Consider the following 16105-nt stretch of genomic DNA (forward strand, 5'->3'; position numbering starts at 1 on the left):
GTGTGGAGGGAACAGGGCTCTCTGCCATGGCTAGCAAGTGGAGCACTTTCGAGCTGCAGAAGAGAGCGAACAGCTGCTGGTGTGATTGAGGAGGAGAGGAGAGAGAGAAGAAGGGAGGAAAGGAGTGGCGCGTGCTGTGCGAGACAGACTCCGCAGAGATAGACATAAGAAGAGAGGCGGTGTGAGCACAGGGCAGAGGCACTAATGGGAGGAATAGGTGGACATCTGGATGGATGGATGGATGGGCACATATAATTGTAAAACAGGGTCAGATGGACAGAGAGGCAAGTAAACAGGAGAGAAACATAGACAGAGAGATTGGATGTGCAGAGTGTAGCTCAAGATGCTTCATGCACATGGGTTAATATCAGCACATGGTTATTTGTACATGCTTGTATAGAGGAAAATCTCTGCACCACAGCTTAGCCACAGGAACACATACATCAGATATATTACCGTTAAAGGGATAGTTCACCCAAAAATTTAAATTCAGTCATCATTAAATCATATCATCATATTGTTCCAAACCCATATTATTATATTTTTTTTTAGAGCTATCAGAATTAACACGTTAACCCATGCAATTAATTTAAAAAGCTTAACGCGTTAATTTGTCTTAATCACGATTAATGCATTTACCGTTAATACACATAAACACATGTTGGGAAGGGCGGAACCTTTTTAATGTGTCCGCCCGGACACTTACACACACAACACACCAGAGCCCTTCTATCAATTTTAGCTCACAAGCTTAGCATAACATAGCAAAATGCGGCGGTCCCATTGACATTCTATGGGCGGTACTGTCACGCTTGACCATTACGCTCTCTGCTATGATAGAGCCACAGAGGTTGTTATCTCAGTAAATAAAAGAATCTCTGTACACACACACACACACACACACACACACACACACCAGCACTTCCATGATAAAATTATGGAGAAAGGACCTCTTAATGCTATTTGATGTACAAAACAAGACCAGCTGGAAATTGTGATAGAAATCAAGTATTTTTCAGAAGCATGTAAGGTGCATTTTAATTACCACAGAAGCACGGCAAGTCTTAACTATCACCAGAACGCAGAATGAGATGTTTTTGTTTGCAAGCGCTCTTCATGTGAGGTTCAAAGTGCCGGTGGCATTGATGCTCTGACGCGAATCATGATCACGACTACAAGATTGCTATTGGAAAGCAGATAGCCACAGTCTACCAGCAGATTAATATTGTGGAGGATGAGAGTTTAAAAGATTTATTGCCCATTGCAATGAATATGCAACCTATGTGGGGACTAGTTCTTTCAGTTAGTCAAACTCCCACTTAGACTTTGGGAAACATTTAATGTTACTTGAATTGGTGAAATATTAATGCATTTCTATGTTTATACTTTATACTATCTTTATTAATGCATTTCTATCTTTATCTTTTTACTTTATACGATTAATCACAATTAACTACAAAAAAGTATGTGATTAATCACGATTAAAACACTGTTTTTTTTTCTTCCGTGGAACACAAAAAGAGATGTTATGCCAAATGTTCTTTTCTGCATCTTTTCTGTACAATGAAAGTGAATGGTGACTAAGGCAGTCATTCTGCAGATGTTTGGCAGAATGTTATCCTCAGTCACCTTTCACTTTCAGTGCATCTGGTTTCTATACAGTGAATGGTGACAAAGGCAGTCATTCTGCAGAGGTTTGGCAGATTGTTACCCTTAGTCACCTTTCACTTTCATTGCATCTGGTTTCTATACAATGAAAGTGAATGGTGACTAAGGCAGTCATTCTGTAGATGTTAGGAGGAATGTTATCCTGTCTCCTTTCACTTTCATTGCATCTGGTTTACGTACAATGAAAGTGAATGGTGACTTAAGCTAATCTCCTTTTTGTGTACCACAGAAGAAAGTCATACAGGTTTTGAAAAACACAAGGTAAATGAGTAAATGATAAAAACTTTTATTTTTGGGCAAACTATCCCTTAATCATCTTTTCAAGTTAGTGAGGCAATGTAACAAAAGAGAGGGAAAAGCGAAAAACCAAGGAGAATGGGTAGAAATGGGGGAAGGGAGAAATGAACGAGGGAGCAGGCTGGGCGCCAGCAGATGGGACAGATGTCTGGCCATACTGGAAAGCATTGGCGCAGTGCACTAGCGCACCCCTGCTTCCCTTTCTGACATCTGGGCCAGCCTGGGTCAGCCCGCCTGCCTTGGGCAATGAGCCTGGACAAGCCTTGTGGCAAACGGGCATGGGCGCCCTAATGCTACCGAAATGGCAGAGTCGCCCATGCGGCAGTAACGCAGTACTCTCCCCATGTTACCACTCAGCTGTGGCCATACAAAGAGAGGACACACACGCAAGTGTATGTAGTGTATGAGTCTTAGTGTATGTAATTTAGTGTGTATAGTGTGCTTATGTTGTGACGTATGATAATGTAGCAGTGGGGTTTTTGTGGCTTTATGGATTCGTTTCAGTGAGCTCAGACTGGGGCCTGTGCGAATAAGCTGGGGAGAGAGAGTCATGCACCATTATAGCTAGAAGCAGTAAAATTTGCTAAATCTGCCACTGTATTTCACAGCATCTGCCAGAGAGCAGTCAGCCCTTCACTTTAAGAAAAAACAGGAGACTAAAGTTGTTTTTTCCTCGCTTGATGGGCTATTTGACTGTTGTATGTGCTCTCGTCGCCAAAGGCTTAAATCGAGTGTTTTCAGTTTTATTACTTTATATCTCAGAAACAAATATTCAGAGAATATCTTTGCATAACCCTTAAAGGTAGAGTACATTTATTATTTTGTATAGTGCTATATTTAGAACAAGATAAATACATCTGGGAGGCAAATATATTAAGTAAGTTATTAAGACTTGAATGTATTTTGTATTTTGTCTTGTTCCATTCACATTTTGTACACTTTTTCTAAGTGCAAACCTCATAAAATGTATTATTTATTTATATTAAGTTCATTTTTAAGAATTTTTTCTAATAGGTATTTTGATCATGTAAAAAGGTTAACATCATGGTGCTTAATAAGCTATTTGACTATAATAAAAAAAAACTTTTTTTTACTTCTTTTTCTTTTCTTCTTTTTCTTGTTCCACTTGTTTAAATCATAAAGCTCATTACGTTTATTATTAAAATAATTATTTCTTAGTAAATTTTGAAGACACAGTTAGTGTAAAACACAGTTAGAGTCTTTGAATTTAATAAGCTGTTTGACCATAAAAAAAGCCTAGCCTAGCCTTTCAGAATATAAACAGTTTATCCTGAACGATTACATATTTCTACACAGAGGTGGAGCTCTGAACTGGCTTTAGGAGACACAGAGACACATAAGCAGAGTGCTGATGTGTCCAGGAAAGTGGCCTGAAAGTGTCGGCTAAACTGGCTGATCTGCAAATACTGTTGTTCCAGGCAGAAACAGCGAACCCTCTCATTTAACCTCTTCTGTCTCCAGAGGGGTTGCTTTTAATTATCAGAGGCTAACGGCCTGACCTTGGGCCAAATCCTACTTATTTGGAATCCACGGTCTGTGAGATGGGCTTGGCCTATATGGGAGAGAGTGAGAGAGGCAGGAGATATTAACAGAATTGTGTGTATGTGTGTTGCCTGAAGTGTGAGGACTGCCGGCGAGCGAATTGAAAAGCCCCATTTCCCGAGCCCTTTTCTCTCTAACTAAGCTGTATAGCAGTGAGTCATTTAATGCTCAAGTGGACAAAGGTACAGTATTACCTGAGCCACTGGGGTGGATCAGACCTTTTCTCTGCAGGCCTTTCTGAAACCACATGCTGAGAGCAGCTCAACATCTCTGCCTCTCTTTCTCTCTGCTTCTCTTTCAGCCTCTCTCTTTCTGTCGAACCCCACCAGTGTTCGGTCCCCATCAGCTCCCATTTCCTCAGAGCCAGCAGCTTCACTTCACACTGTAATAGCTCTCCACTGTGTCAGATTGCTGCTTATACACCACTTTGTATGTCTGTTGGTATTAGCACATGTGTGTTGAGGTAGTGTTGAAGGCAGTGCTTTTCTTTTGTTCTTGTCTTTAAGGCCATTCCCTTTGCAAGTACATGAATGCAAATGATTCAGACTATGCTAGCTGGATTTCACTTGTTGTTGTTTTACGAAATGTGTCAGAAAACAATTCATAACTTCATAAGCGCAAGTTGAGTTGTTGCATACTCAACGTTGCATCAAGAGGCAGTATAGTGGACATTAGCGTAAACAGTCCTCTTACATGGTCAGTTTTCTCTTTTTACATACTACCATTATAGCAGAGCAACTTTTGAAGTGAATCTTTCTGAGTACGTTTATTCAAGTCTGTCGATATATTTATATCTACCCACCTGAATAATAAAGTATCCAGTTTAATGGCACAGACATTTAAAGGTAACTCTGTCGCCCCGTTGGGCATAGTATCCTAATAACACAAGAATTAATGCCAGAATAGTAACCTAAGAGCACAAGTATGCCAACCATTTGTGTTTTTATGCAATATTCTAATGTTTGGACTGAAGGAGATGGGATTGACCATGCTCAGCTTTTTAGTTTTGTGGAGCAGGGGGTCATGAAGTCAGCACATCCCAGCTGCCCTGCTCCCTGTTCGGCCGTTGACTTTCAGCATGACCCTTATTAGTGTTGGCCCTGTCTGCTGTGGAGACCCTGCAGTATGGCCGGAGGAGAGGGAGAGCAGCCCCAATGGAATATCCCCGCTTTATCCTGCATATGCCCTTCAGACAGAGACTACCACATGTGTCATCACATCACATCAGCAATCTCTCTCTCTCCCTTTGTCTTTCTATTTTTCACACCTTTCACCATCCCAACACTTGGCTATAGTAATACAGAGGCCACACAAAATTCTGTACAGCTCAGTGCAAACACACATCTCCCTTCCTGCTTTTGACAATGAGAAGTGTGCTATACATGTCACACCTCTGCGGTAGTATTTATTGTTCTTACACTGTGCCTTTCATCTGGCTGAGAGGGGCCGGGCCACCTTACTTTTAACCCTGTGGCTTTGACCCATTAATCAGGCCTCACAAAAGGCAGACTGACTGGCTCTAATTTGAAGCAAAAGCCAATTACGCTCTTTTCCGGAACAAAAAAGTTCTTCCCACGTGAGGTCAGTTTCCCTCTGCCCATCCACAGCAGCAACAGCAGTGCTGTTAACAAACATCTGTCCAGCAGATTGGGTCAAGGGCTCTCCTTCTCTCTCTTTCTCACAAGTATACAAACACGATCAAAGATACATACTCGCACAAACACATACATTCACTTCTTACCTGTAGAGAGAAAGCGATTGTGTTTTTTAACTTTGTGGGACAAAGGCTTTCTGTTTATGAAGCTGGCGAGCTGTGCTATCACTGTGTGAACCTAATCAGCCTGCCATTTCCGCTGTCCGTGTGCCGGCGCTTGCCCCAGGTCTCCTGCAGAAGAATGACCCTTTTGTGTGGCACTAATGTGCAAGCGTTTAACTTTGATACCGGAGAGTATTTTAGTGTTTATTTCTCCTGATACATGTAGACACAAAACACTTTGTCTGAGCTCAGGGTTTTCTGTCTGAGTGACTGAGGTGGGGCAGGCCACTAATGCTGGTGCCACTTTTTCCATGACAAATGGAGTCCTTATGTAGCCCAGTAAGGAAAGGAAATGAGAGCAGAGAGAGGGCAAACACGCTTGGGTACATACACATTCAAAAACTCCTTTATACTTTTTTGTGGGTTTAAAATACAATGACCGTGGCTGTAATAACAAATGAAGAATAGAATTGGGACACTATTTTTAATTCTTTTTTATTATAATCTATGTCTTGTTACTGTTTTTGTATTGTTGTGTACTGGAAGCTCCTGTCACCTAGACAAATTCCTTGTATGTGTAAGCATACTTGGCAGTAAAGCTGATTCTGATTACTTAGGCTATGTACAACAGTTATTTTACTTAATTCCCATTAAGTTTTAAACACATTCGCTGTCCATAAATAATATTTGATCGTGTAATGGTTGAACGCATATAGTGAAGGTAACATCTTGTCTGTATGCAGATCATATAGTCCAGATGTAAAAGAGAGACAACAGCATAATAGATAAGGGTGTCATTTTATTCAATCAGTTCATGGTTAGATATTGTATCCTAAAAATAAAATGAAAACTATTTGTAGCCATTAAAAATTTAAGGTTCATTCTGTTCTGTTTAACACATAGTATACTGTATATGGACACAAATTTACACCCCCACCGATATTTCACTTTTAAAAATGTATACATGTTGGCAAAATAAAGTCCTTTCTGACTGTTTCCATGGCAATGTGCACACCTGAAATTCATTGACTGTAAAAAAAAAACTGTCCTCAATGTGATAAACTTGCGGTGATTTAGCGCTCGCCATTTCCCATGTGAAAAGGCTTTTATTCTGAAGAACAGGAATGAGGAAGAGCAGATGACATTGCAGATTTAACCAATCAGTAGAAATGGGCGTCACGTCCATCCACTTGTGCAAATCAAATAATAAGATTGAACCCTTATTTTAAGCGCTTGAATGAAAAATGAGAAATCGAGCTGAATACTTGTTTTTCTAGTTCTTATATGAAAAAAAAAAAAAAAAGAAAGAAAAATAAAAGTTTTTTTCTCAATTTTGATAATTTCTTTCTAGATGAAAACTTAGTAAACAGTCAGTTTATTGGTTATTCCGTTTTGAAGACAAAAACGAGAAAACGAATTAACCGAAGGTACACAGACCCTATAGGCACAAACCTATATTAATCTCAAACCTAGATAAGCCTAATAGAATATTATGAAATATTTCAAATCTTTGATAACAAGTAAAATAACAAAGGAATTGACCAAGGTGTTTTTTTTTTTTTCCCCTTTAAATTTTAGTGGCAATTTTGCACTGTGCTCTGGTTAATTTCTAACCCTGGTCTGATGCCTCCTATTTAATGAGAAAGACAAAAAACAATTTAAGCATTTACCTTCTTTCTATTCAATATTTGCCTGAGGGAAAGCAGAAGTGTGTATCAATCTCTTCTCACTAGAGAGCATGAAATTATTCACAATTGTTCTCAGTGTCTGAATAATACACAGCTCTTAAACAAACATCGATGCGTCCTTGTACAATTTGACATTCTAACCTTGGGTTTTATATTTAATTGTTCCTTTTGATATAATGTTTAGAATTGTTTTAATAGTGCAGTTAATACTTATTTTTCTTTTCTCTGCCTGTTGTGCGGGAATTACCAATCTGTTAAAGTAAAAATCATTCTCAATATGTTATGACAGACAATCAGTCTCAGAGCTGAAATCTAACCCTCTCTAGCACACTTTCTCTGCACTTTTCCAATAATTGATTGACATGCAGCCCTTCAGCCTGCTGAATTCGTACCACTGGAAGGTTGCTGATGTTAGCGAGTGTGTTGAGCATGAGCCAATGAAAATAAGCAGAAGAACATGATTTCTCTTTGTCAGACTTTTTGTCTTATTGAACGCCTTTGATAAATGGAAACTCATGGAAACTCGACTAACTTGAGTTTGTGTAACTTTGTTAAAGGGAATGTGTGCTGTGCGATAGAATGTTGGGGAAGCTCAGGTGTCTGTGTAGCGACTCAATAAGGCACCAATTTAAGTAAAAGAGGCTTTTGGAGGGGGGGGGGGGCGGTGGGATTAGATCTTAGAAGCAGCTAGTCTTCAGTCTGCAAATTTTGTGTGATGAGTGGAAAAAACAGTGGCTCCAAGTATCTTGAATGTGTGCCATCACTGTGTGGTTTTGTGGGCCGCTGTCTCTCTCTGGATCCAGGCTTTGATATACAGTTAGACCTTTGACGGAGCTTCTATGCCGGGATGGAAAAGGGAAAAGAAAAGCAGGAGGGAGAAAGAGAAAGAAAAGAAAAGAGAGAAGAAAGGCTTTGAATGGTGTCTGGCTTTGGACGCTAATGCCTTGTGGGTTGTCTCTCTCCATACAGCAACTCTACGCTGCCCAGCTGGCCAGCATGCAGGTCTCTCCAGGAGCCAAGATGCCTCTGCTGCACCAGCCCCCCAATTCTGGTGGGTCCATCTCCCCGTCTGGCTTGAAAAACGAGAAGAGGGCCTCTACCCCACTCACTCAAGTGAAGGTACGTTCCCAGACTGGTGTGGTGCAAGTGGAGTGGTTCTTGACCCAGTCTTGTCCACTTCCCCTGCTCACTAAATCAGCTGTGGTAGGTACTGCAGCGAGCGCTCAGCGCTGATTCTCATCTCGCTCCGAGCCCATCCATCTGAGCTGCTTTTACAAGGCACCCGCTCTCTCAAGCAGAACTCTGTGGACAGGGTTGCTATGGCTTTCCCTGCTCCTGGAGAGCAAATTTTGGAACACATGGTTTCTCATCACAGAGGCTGGCCACATTTCCTGTATATATATATATATATATATATATATATATATATATATATATATATATATATATTTTTTTTTTTTTTTTTTTTCTTTTGACTTGGACAGAACAAAGGCAATGACATCACAGGCACATAATCTAAATATATTGATGAGGCTAAAATTATGTGATGACTCCCTTTTGTTTCTTTTATAAGATCAGCAGTAGGGTACTCACAGTATATGGCGGGTTTCCACCAGTTTTCAGCGCCAAGTGGAGGCCATATACATCATCGTCCTGCTTTTTTGTGCTGCGGCTGTAACTTAAAACACTTCCACATTTGGAAAAGTTTAGGTTAATATCACAATAGAATGGGGGATAAATCATTGAGCTGAACAGTAATGTGTTCGTAGCGCTGTAATCCTTTTCAGTCTGGTCAGCTAAGCTGCACCTCCAGGGCTTTTGGAACTCTGCCCTTGGAGAGCACTGCTACATATCAACATCTCAGTGTCTTTTTAGAGCAGGGGCTCTCAACGGGGGCAGTATCCCCCCCCCGCCTCCCCCCCAGTGGGCGTTCAAACGATGCCAGGGGGCACTGAGAGCAAATAAGTAGAGAGGGGGGTGTTAGGTTACAAATGGTGGGGGGGCGTTTTTCAGTCATGTTAATCAAATCTATCGTCAATTTCCTATTTGCATTAAAATGTTTATCTGGACTTCATTATATGGTTCATCAGATTTTGAAGTCTAGTGACACATCTGAGGGATCTGGTTTAGCAGTGTCAAATAGACAGGTGAAGTCACAACCTCTGCTAATGCACCTCTATGGCTCTGTAGGTGGATATTGTCCAATGGACAGAGCAGCGCAAGCACAAAGCAGGTGCGTTTTTACTCACAGATCGGTCTCGAGCTTTTAAATGCGCACCTCGGATAATTACAGCACTGTGAGAACCAGTGAGAAGCATGGCATGAGGCATGGAACCATTTGAGTTCGGCACAGAATTCTACATGACCACCCTTGAATTTACTATAGTAACACTAACTGTACTTTAGGCAGAAATAGACTCATAATACATATTATCATATCACTACTTCATCTCTATTAAATTTGTCATAGGCTACATTAGGGGAGTGAGGGAATATAATACATTTTTGTTACAACTTTTAAATGTTTATATTTTATATTTATTGTTATGTGTTTAGAGTAGGCCTACTGTCTGTAATTACAAAAATCCCATAATTTGTTTTATAGAAATCATGTTACATCTAACCACAGTAGTGAAGAAGATCCATGCTTCCATGTTCTAACTATGGTCTTGTTACAAATACCACTGTTAAAACTATAAAAATAAATAAATAAATACATTTACATTTTCAAATGCAAATGCAAAATACACTATTTTTTTTTTCTTTAGATGAAATAGAAATGTGTATGTCCTAAAAAAATAAAAATAAAAATAGGCTAAAATATTTATTTTGTTTTGAGTGTAATATAACTGATTTTGTTTGCCTTCCAAAAGTCCAAGTGATGACAGAATTTGAATCAATAATAACCTGATGAAAGGAGTTCCAACTCAGTCACGCTGTTAGAATAATTTAGTCACATAAAGTAGGTGTTAACTTTTTACTTTTTATAGATGTTATAGATAACCTTACTGTTGCTGATACCAGTAAATTTACATCTACATCCAACTCAAAATCAATGCTGTAATGTTGAATGAGCATTTCAGTGGGACAAAATAGACTATGCAATATTATTGATCTTTTCACTTATTTTTGAAATATAATAACAATACCACTTTTATTATTAGTTTCTGTCTTCGCATTTCCATTTTATAGGCCCCAGATTTAGCCCTCCAGGAAATGAAGTAGGGGGCCGTTCATTAAAAAAAGGTTGAAAACCACTGTTTTAGAGCATACGGCAAGATCATTGGCAATTACACAGAGGCAGAGTTGAACCACATAGAGTGGGGTGAATGTATTTTGACATGCAAAGTCAACATGTTAGCCCCTTTATTTCTGTTCATTTATCCGACATGTGTTGTACGAGATACGTTATGTTTTAAATCTTAATATTGATAAAACAAATCAAACCAGATTTTTGCCCTGCTACCTCCATATGTAGATATGTTGTGCTTAATTAGCTAGCAATCTGTTTGTTTGTCTTGTTGAAGCATAATTAAACGACAAACTGTTGTTGGCAGTGCCATTTTTAAAGAGCTGGGGGCAGTCGCTGTTTTTGGCCCATCTGTTTGGACAGTCAACACTCTGCTAGTGAAATCGTTTTCTAGCATACATACATTTGGAGAGAGGTACAGTTTCTCAAATGAACATTAGCGCTAACTAATTGTTTGATGAGATGCGTCTTATATGATGAGATGCCCTTTAAAAGTATTCCTGGATTGATGAAGCTGGTATTTTTTTTGTGTTATAGTTCAAACATTATCAACTCTAATTATTTACAAATGTGCAATTATACAATGATATGCACACTAACACACATACACATTTGTTTTTATCATGGTGGGGACCTCCCATTGATTTCTATTGTACTTAAATTAAGCCAATTTTTATTAGGATAGACTACTCCTAACCATAAACTTTATTCATTTTACATTTTTTTCATTTACCAAAATTTTTTTGACTGTGTGTAGCAATAGCAAACACTTAATAGTTCAATAAATGTTCAGCCACACTTTCCCCAATGACAGCCAAGAGCAAGCTTGAAAGCCTTATTGGATTTGTTTGAAACAGGCTGTATTAGCGTTTAGCAGTTTCTCTCAGCCTGAGAGCAGGTGAGAAGATAAAGATGTGTACTCAGACAGAGTGGGTTTTAATTAGCCTGAACAAAGCCTGGCCCTCGCTACACTGATGAGCTACAGCATGGCACAGAGCCTGGCTATGAATACAGATCCCATGTCTTGGAGGAGTTGGACTAATTAGTCTACAATAATAGCCTATGGTGCACTGTCTTTTATGTAAGGTGGAAATCATAGCTCTGTAGGGCGTCTCTGTTTTAACAGAAGCTTTGTGTCTTTTATGTACAGGAGGAGGGAACACAGCCTCTCAACCTCTCTGCCCGACCCAAGACAGCTGAGCCGGTCAAATCCCCCACATCCCCCACACAGAGCCTCTTCCCCGGCAGCAAGAGCAGCCCGAACCACCTTTCCAAGAGCAGAGGTATCCCCAGCCCAATTGGAGGAATGGGCCGCGGCTCGTCTTTAGGTAAAGCTTTGGTGTAATCATTCATAATTAGTCTTCACAGCCAAGAGACTAATAGTATATTTCTAATTCTTTGTAGTGTTAAATCAGAGAGTGCAATGAACTTGACACTCCCAAGTCATAATCTCTCTTAGACCCAGCCAGTCTAACTGCCTTAGTAAAGAGTAACGGATGCTGTTGCTGTATATTTGTTTTCAAAGCTTGTAGTTCATCTCTCATATTAAGATTTTCTTTTGGAAGCTGCTAGTAACAGTTACTAAAAACAGTCTTTCATTAAAACTACACTGTGTTGCTGAGCAGCACTCATTTCCCTCCTCATCTTGGAGTTGGGCTTTGAACACAGGCTTGGTGTTTGTTTTTCTACTATTTCCGAGATTTAACTGCCATCCCGCCTCACCTCACTTTGATCCGCTAATTACAGAAAGGCGACACACACTGAGATTGCTCCCTTCGTTTCCTGCTCCCCCACACATGGAGTTGGCCACACTTACAGTGCACACATGCACACTGTACTCACAAGACCTCCTATATTGGGTTTCAAAATGCACCCCTGAGCATTTGTTTGTTGTATTTGTGCATAACCAAGCGATTGTCTCCGCAGATATCCTGTCCAGCCTGAGCTCAACAACACTGTTTGGAGATCAGGATGCTGTGATGAAGGCCATCCAGGAAGCCAGGAAGATGAGGGAGCAGATTCAGAAAGAGCAGCTACAGCATCATCAGCAGGGCATTGAGGCCAAACTGTGTGCCCTCACCGGCATGGGCCTCAACAACTGCAGGGCTGATAAGGTGAGTTTGACAACCCCAATTGTGTAATGCATAAGGCAAGGCCTCCTAAGCCAAAGGTTGTTGGTTTGAGTCCCGTCTGGATGAATTTAAGCACATTGACGCAGCGGGCCCATTACCCAGGGGTCAATTGTCAAAAATCACCCTCTCCTATTTCTCAAATCTTTATTAGTTCCCTGTTGCTCAACTGATGTTAGCATAAGGTAGTGGGTTCGATTCCCAGGGAAGACATGTAGTCATAAAATATATACATTGAATGCACTGTAAGGTAGGGTGACCATATTCTGGTTTTCCAAAAAGAGGACACCTTTTTTTTTTCGCCATGGGGGGGGTGGAATAATAGGGTTCAAAACAGTGTTACTATGAATGCAAACTTTAATACAGTGAAAAAGACACTCTATTAGCATAACATAAATATATATAAATAAATACAAATTTCCAACATTCTTTTGAATGTCCATGAGTGTACCTTCATTTACTATTACTATTATTTTGAATGGCCATGGAAAATGAAGCAACGTGATAACAATTTTACCTGTTCGCAGAAATTAGTCCGTTAATTTACCTGATGAATTTCACCTTTTGCTGACCCTTTATGCTTCAAATCACTTGCACCTTTATTAGCAACTGACACAGAAGTGCCAGCTTTACATGTCATACATTCTGCGTACATTTTTTGTGCAAATCTTCTGTAAATTTGCACTTTCGTTTGGGCATTGTTTCCACTAAGCTGTCATTTGCTGCTGCTGTCAAGTAACTGTTTGATGCCGAACACAACAGCGCTTTGCACGTTCGCGGAGAGATTGACAGGCAAGAATTTGGCCAAAGAATTTTGCTGCAAGCCTCTTGTAATCGACCAATTGGTGTGCGAGAAGGCGGGATTTACAAAGAGGGGTTAAAGCAATGCAAATATGTGTGCACACACAATGAAGTATTAGACCAGATGCACATCATAATGCAACTAAAGCCGAATCCCGGACATTATCGCAAATTTAGAAATCCCGGCCGGACGCTTTTTTAAGGTCCGAAAAAGAGAACATGTCCGGGAAAAAGAGGACATATGGTCACTCTACTGTAAGGGCTCTATTTTTTAAGTGCGCAAAGCACAGCGCAACATGCTACGACTGTGCACAACATCTTATCCAGTTTTTGTGAGAGCGCTAATTCTAAGTGCAATTCTCGTGCAAGTGCAAAGCACAACTGGGCATGGGTGGGAGTGTTTGCGCTACTGTGGGTGTAGGTGCGCAAACTGTGGGTGTACTGTATGTAAATGAAGTGGCGCAAAGAGCAACTTGCTATTTTCCTAAGAATTTGGCGCTAAGACGTTTCAATACTTTGAGATGTCCCCAGCAGGGGGTAATAAAGTTCATGTCCAAATTCTGAAAGTATAGAACATCAGATTACGTCCTTTCAATCACTGTTGAAGGCGACTGTTTAAACAAAAAATTATGAGATTTGTGTTAAACTTTCTAGAGGTCATGGTTAATTATTATTATTATTTGTATTGTTATGTTAATATGTATTATTATTCTTGTATATTCACAATGGTATGTATGATTTCATTTTGACTAGTAATTTTCCACCAGTCGTACAGTGATTTTTAAGTCACTGCAAAAGCAGCTAGTGGAACAAGTTGGAGAGAGTTAAATATTTGGATTTAAATAGATTTTTTTGACCACTTCATTATTTTTATTATATTTTCGTTTCATTTGAAGTGTAATTTGAATTTTTTCATGTTTCAATAAATGAATTAAATTTTTCAAAATCAAAACGACCAGTAGAAGTGAAGTGTGCGTCGATACAATCACTGTTTATACTAGCCATGATTTGTGTGTCAGTAGATGAAAATGATTAATAATAATTACTCAATTTAACAGCACATACATCTACATTCTGACGAGAATCACATTTTCCATGCGTATAAAAGGAGCGTGCCGTTGTCATAAAAAATATGCCTGACATTCATCAAGGATGCAGTCAATGCACAGAAGAAAGTAATTTTCAATTCTTTTAATTCATTGCATACAGTCCATTTACACTACCAACTTCTTATTAATGTGCTGTCATTGTTTAAATTGTTGATGCTTGAGGGAATGGACTATATAATAGGACGCAGACATTGAATAACCGGAGAAGAACCTCAGAATTAAATGGCACTTGGTCACGCCTTTTGCACGTTGCACAGACGATTTGGGCCTAGACATAACGCATGCTTGTACGAAAATACCAAAACTTCATGGCCATGCCCATTGACTTTGCGCTTATGACTTAAGGCATTGCCTTGCGCATAACACTTGCGCTCTTAAAATAGGGCTCTCAGTTGCTTTACATTAAAGCGTCTTGCAAATGTGTAAATGTATTTTAAACAAGTTTGTCTGACACCCTCAAAACAACCAATTCTTGTTCATTCTCCTTTCGCCTAAGGACACAGCAACCAAAGCTCAAGGACTTGAGCCCACAATGTTTCTCAGAGATGATCTTTAAAACCAAATCAAGGTCTTTGAAGCACGTCCAGAGAAGCGCCTTTGATTGGCATTGGCAGGGTAGATGTTGTGCTAGTGTGTGTTTGCATTTGTGATCTAGGACCATTGCGGTCCTCTGGTGCCTGGCCTGCGCAGGTTCAAACTATGATGTCTCTGCCCAATTAAAGCATACAGGCAGGCCTCTCCAGCCCCTGGTGTGGGACAGGCCCACTTTGTACCGGGAGCATGCATTCTCTCAGGGATTCCTTTTAAAAATATCTTCAATCAATGAGTCAATCAAGGAGCAGAAAAACAGGCACTGCTACCATCTGAGTGATGCCACATTGCCAGTTGGCTGTGAGACACAGGCAGGAACTGGGAGTGGAGGCTCATTAATTTTTCAGCACCTGATTACTTTCAACCAGCATCTTAAAGTAGGTCAATGTATATGTAAAAAAGTAAGAGGGACTATTTTTCAACCAACTTAGAAGTCAGGGCAAAAGACATCTTCCCCTGATGTGGGTGGCATCCAAGGAAGACCACAGCATGTCCTCAATAAAGCGCAAGATCACGGCGCTTTGATAATGCTATTGATTAAAGCGCAAGATCACGGTTTCCACTCTAATAAGACAAACAATAGCAGTGTTTAACTGAAATCGTCAGAATCCCAATAGCTATTTGTGAATTCCCTGGACTAGGTCATTTTTTTAATTGTTGCTGCTTCTCACAACAATTTACCTCATTACAGTGCAGAAAGGCATTGTGGTAGTCATAATCTTTCTTTCTCAAACACAATGCCCATCTCGAAGCCATTATAAATGAAGATATCCCCTAAGCTACTGTATTATGCGCTATTCTTTCGTGACTTTGCACTCTTTGTTCATGTTCTTTGGAGGTGGATATGGTATGTGCACATGTAGCCATCACCTGTGGCTGTCTCCCTCCCTCTCCCTTTTCCCATTCTATCTACACCAGCCTCAACTTATCCTCTCCTTCGTTCCTTACCTCCCAAAATCGCTCTGGGGTTAGCTCATGGTCAGCCAAACACAAGAATATGCCACTACATGACATGAATGTTGCTCCAACAATGGCTGAAAAGGAACATTTGTCAACAGGCAACACACATCTATGCCTGCATTGTTCCTACCAGGTAGAGCTTAACGCTTTTTTTTTCTCCTTCTCTTTTGTCTGGCCCGGGTTTTGTCTTCGCACGATTGTAAGGCCCTGCCTTTTCACAGGGTTATTTGGGCACCTCAGCTCAGGTAGGCTTTATATGTTTTTCTAAGTGGGGATGAATTGAGGTTGGAGGC

General features: G+C 40.1%; 1 protein-coding gene across 19 annotated transcripts in view; it reads left to right on the forward strand.

Moving 5' to 3' along the window:
* LOC127450578 (transcription factor SOX-6-like) overlaps positions 1–16105 on the forward strand; it is a 178689-nt gene that overhangs the window by 138121 nt on the left and 24463 nt on the right. For all 19 annotated transcript variants that reach the window (XM_051714888.1, XM_051714843.1, XM_051714933.1 and 16 more), the window contains 3 exons: positions 7942–8091; positions 11373–11550; positions 12149–12336. In XM_051714888.1, the coding sequence (XP_051570848.1) occupies positions 7942–8091; positions 11373–11550; positions 12149–12336 (516 nt within the window). The remainder of the gene's footprint in view (positions 1–7941; positions 8092–11372; positions 11551–12148; positions 12337–16105) is intronic.

The sequence above is a fragment of the Myxocyprinus asiaticus genome, chromosome 2 (assembly GCF_019703515.2).
Source record: "Myxocyprinus asiaticus isolate MX2 ecotype Aquarium Trade chromosome 2, UBuf_Myxa_2, whole genome shotgun sequence".
NCBI lineage: Eukaryota > Metazoa > Chordata > Actinopteri > Cypriniformes > Catostomidae > Myxocyprinus > Myxocyprinus asiaticus.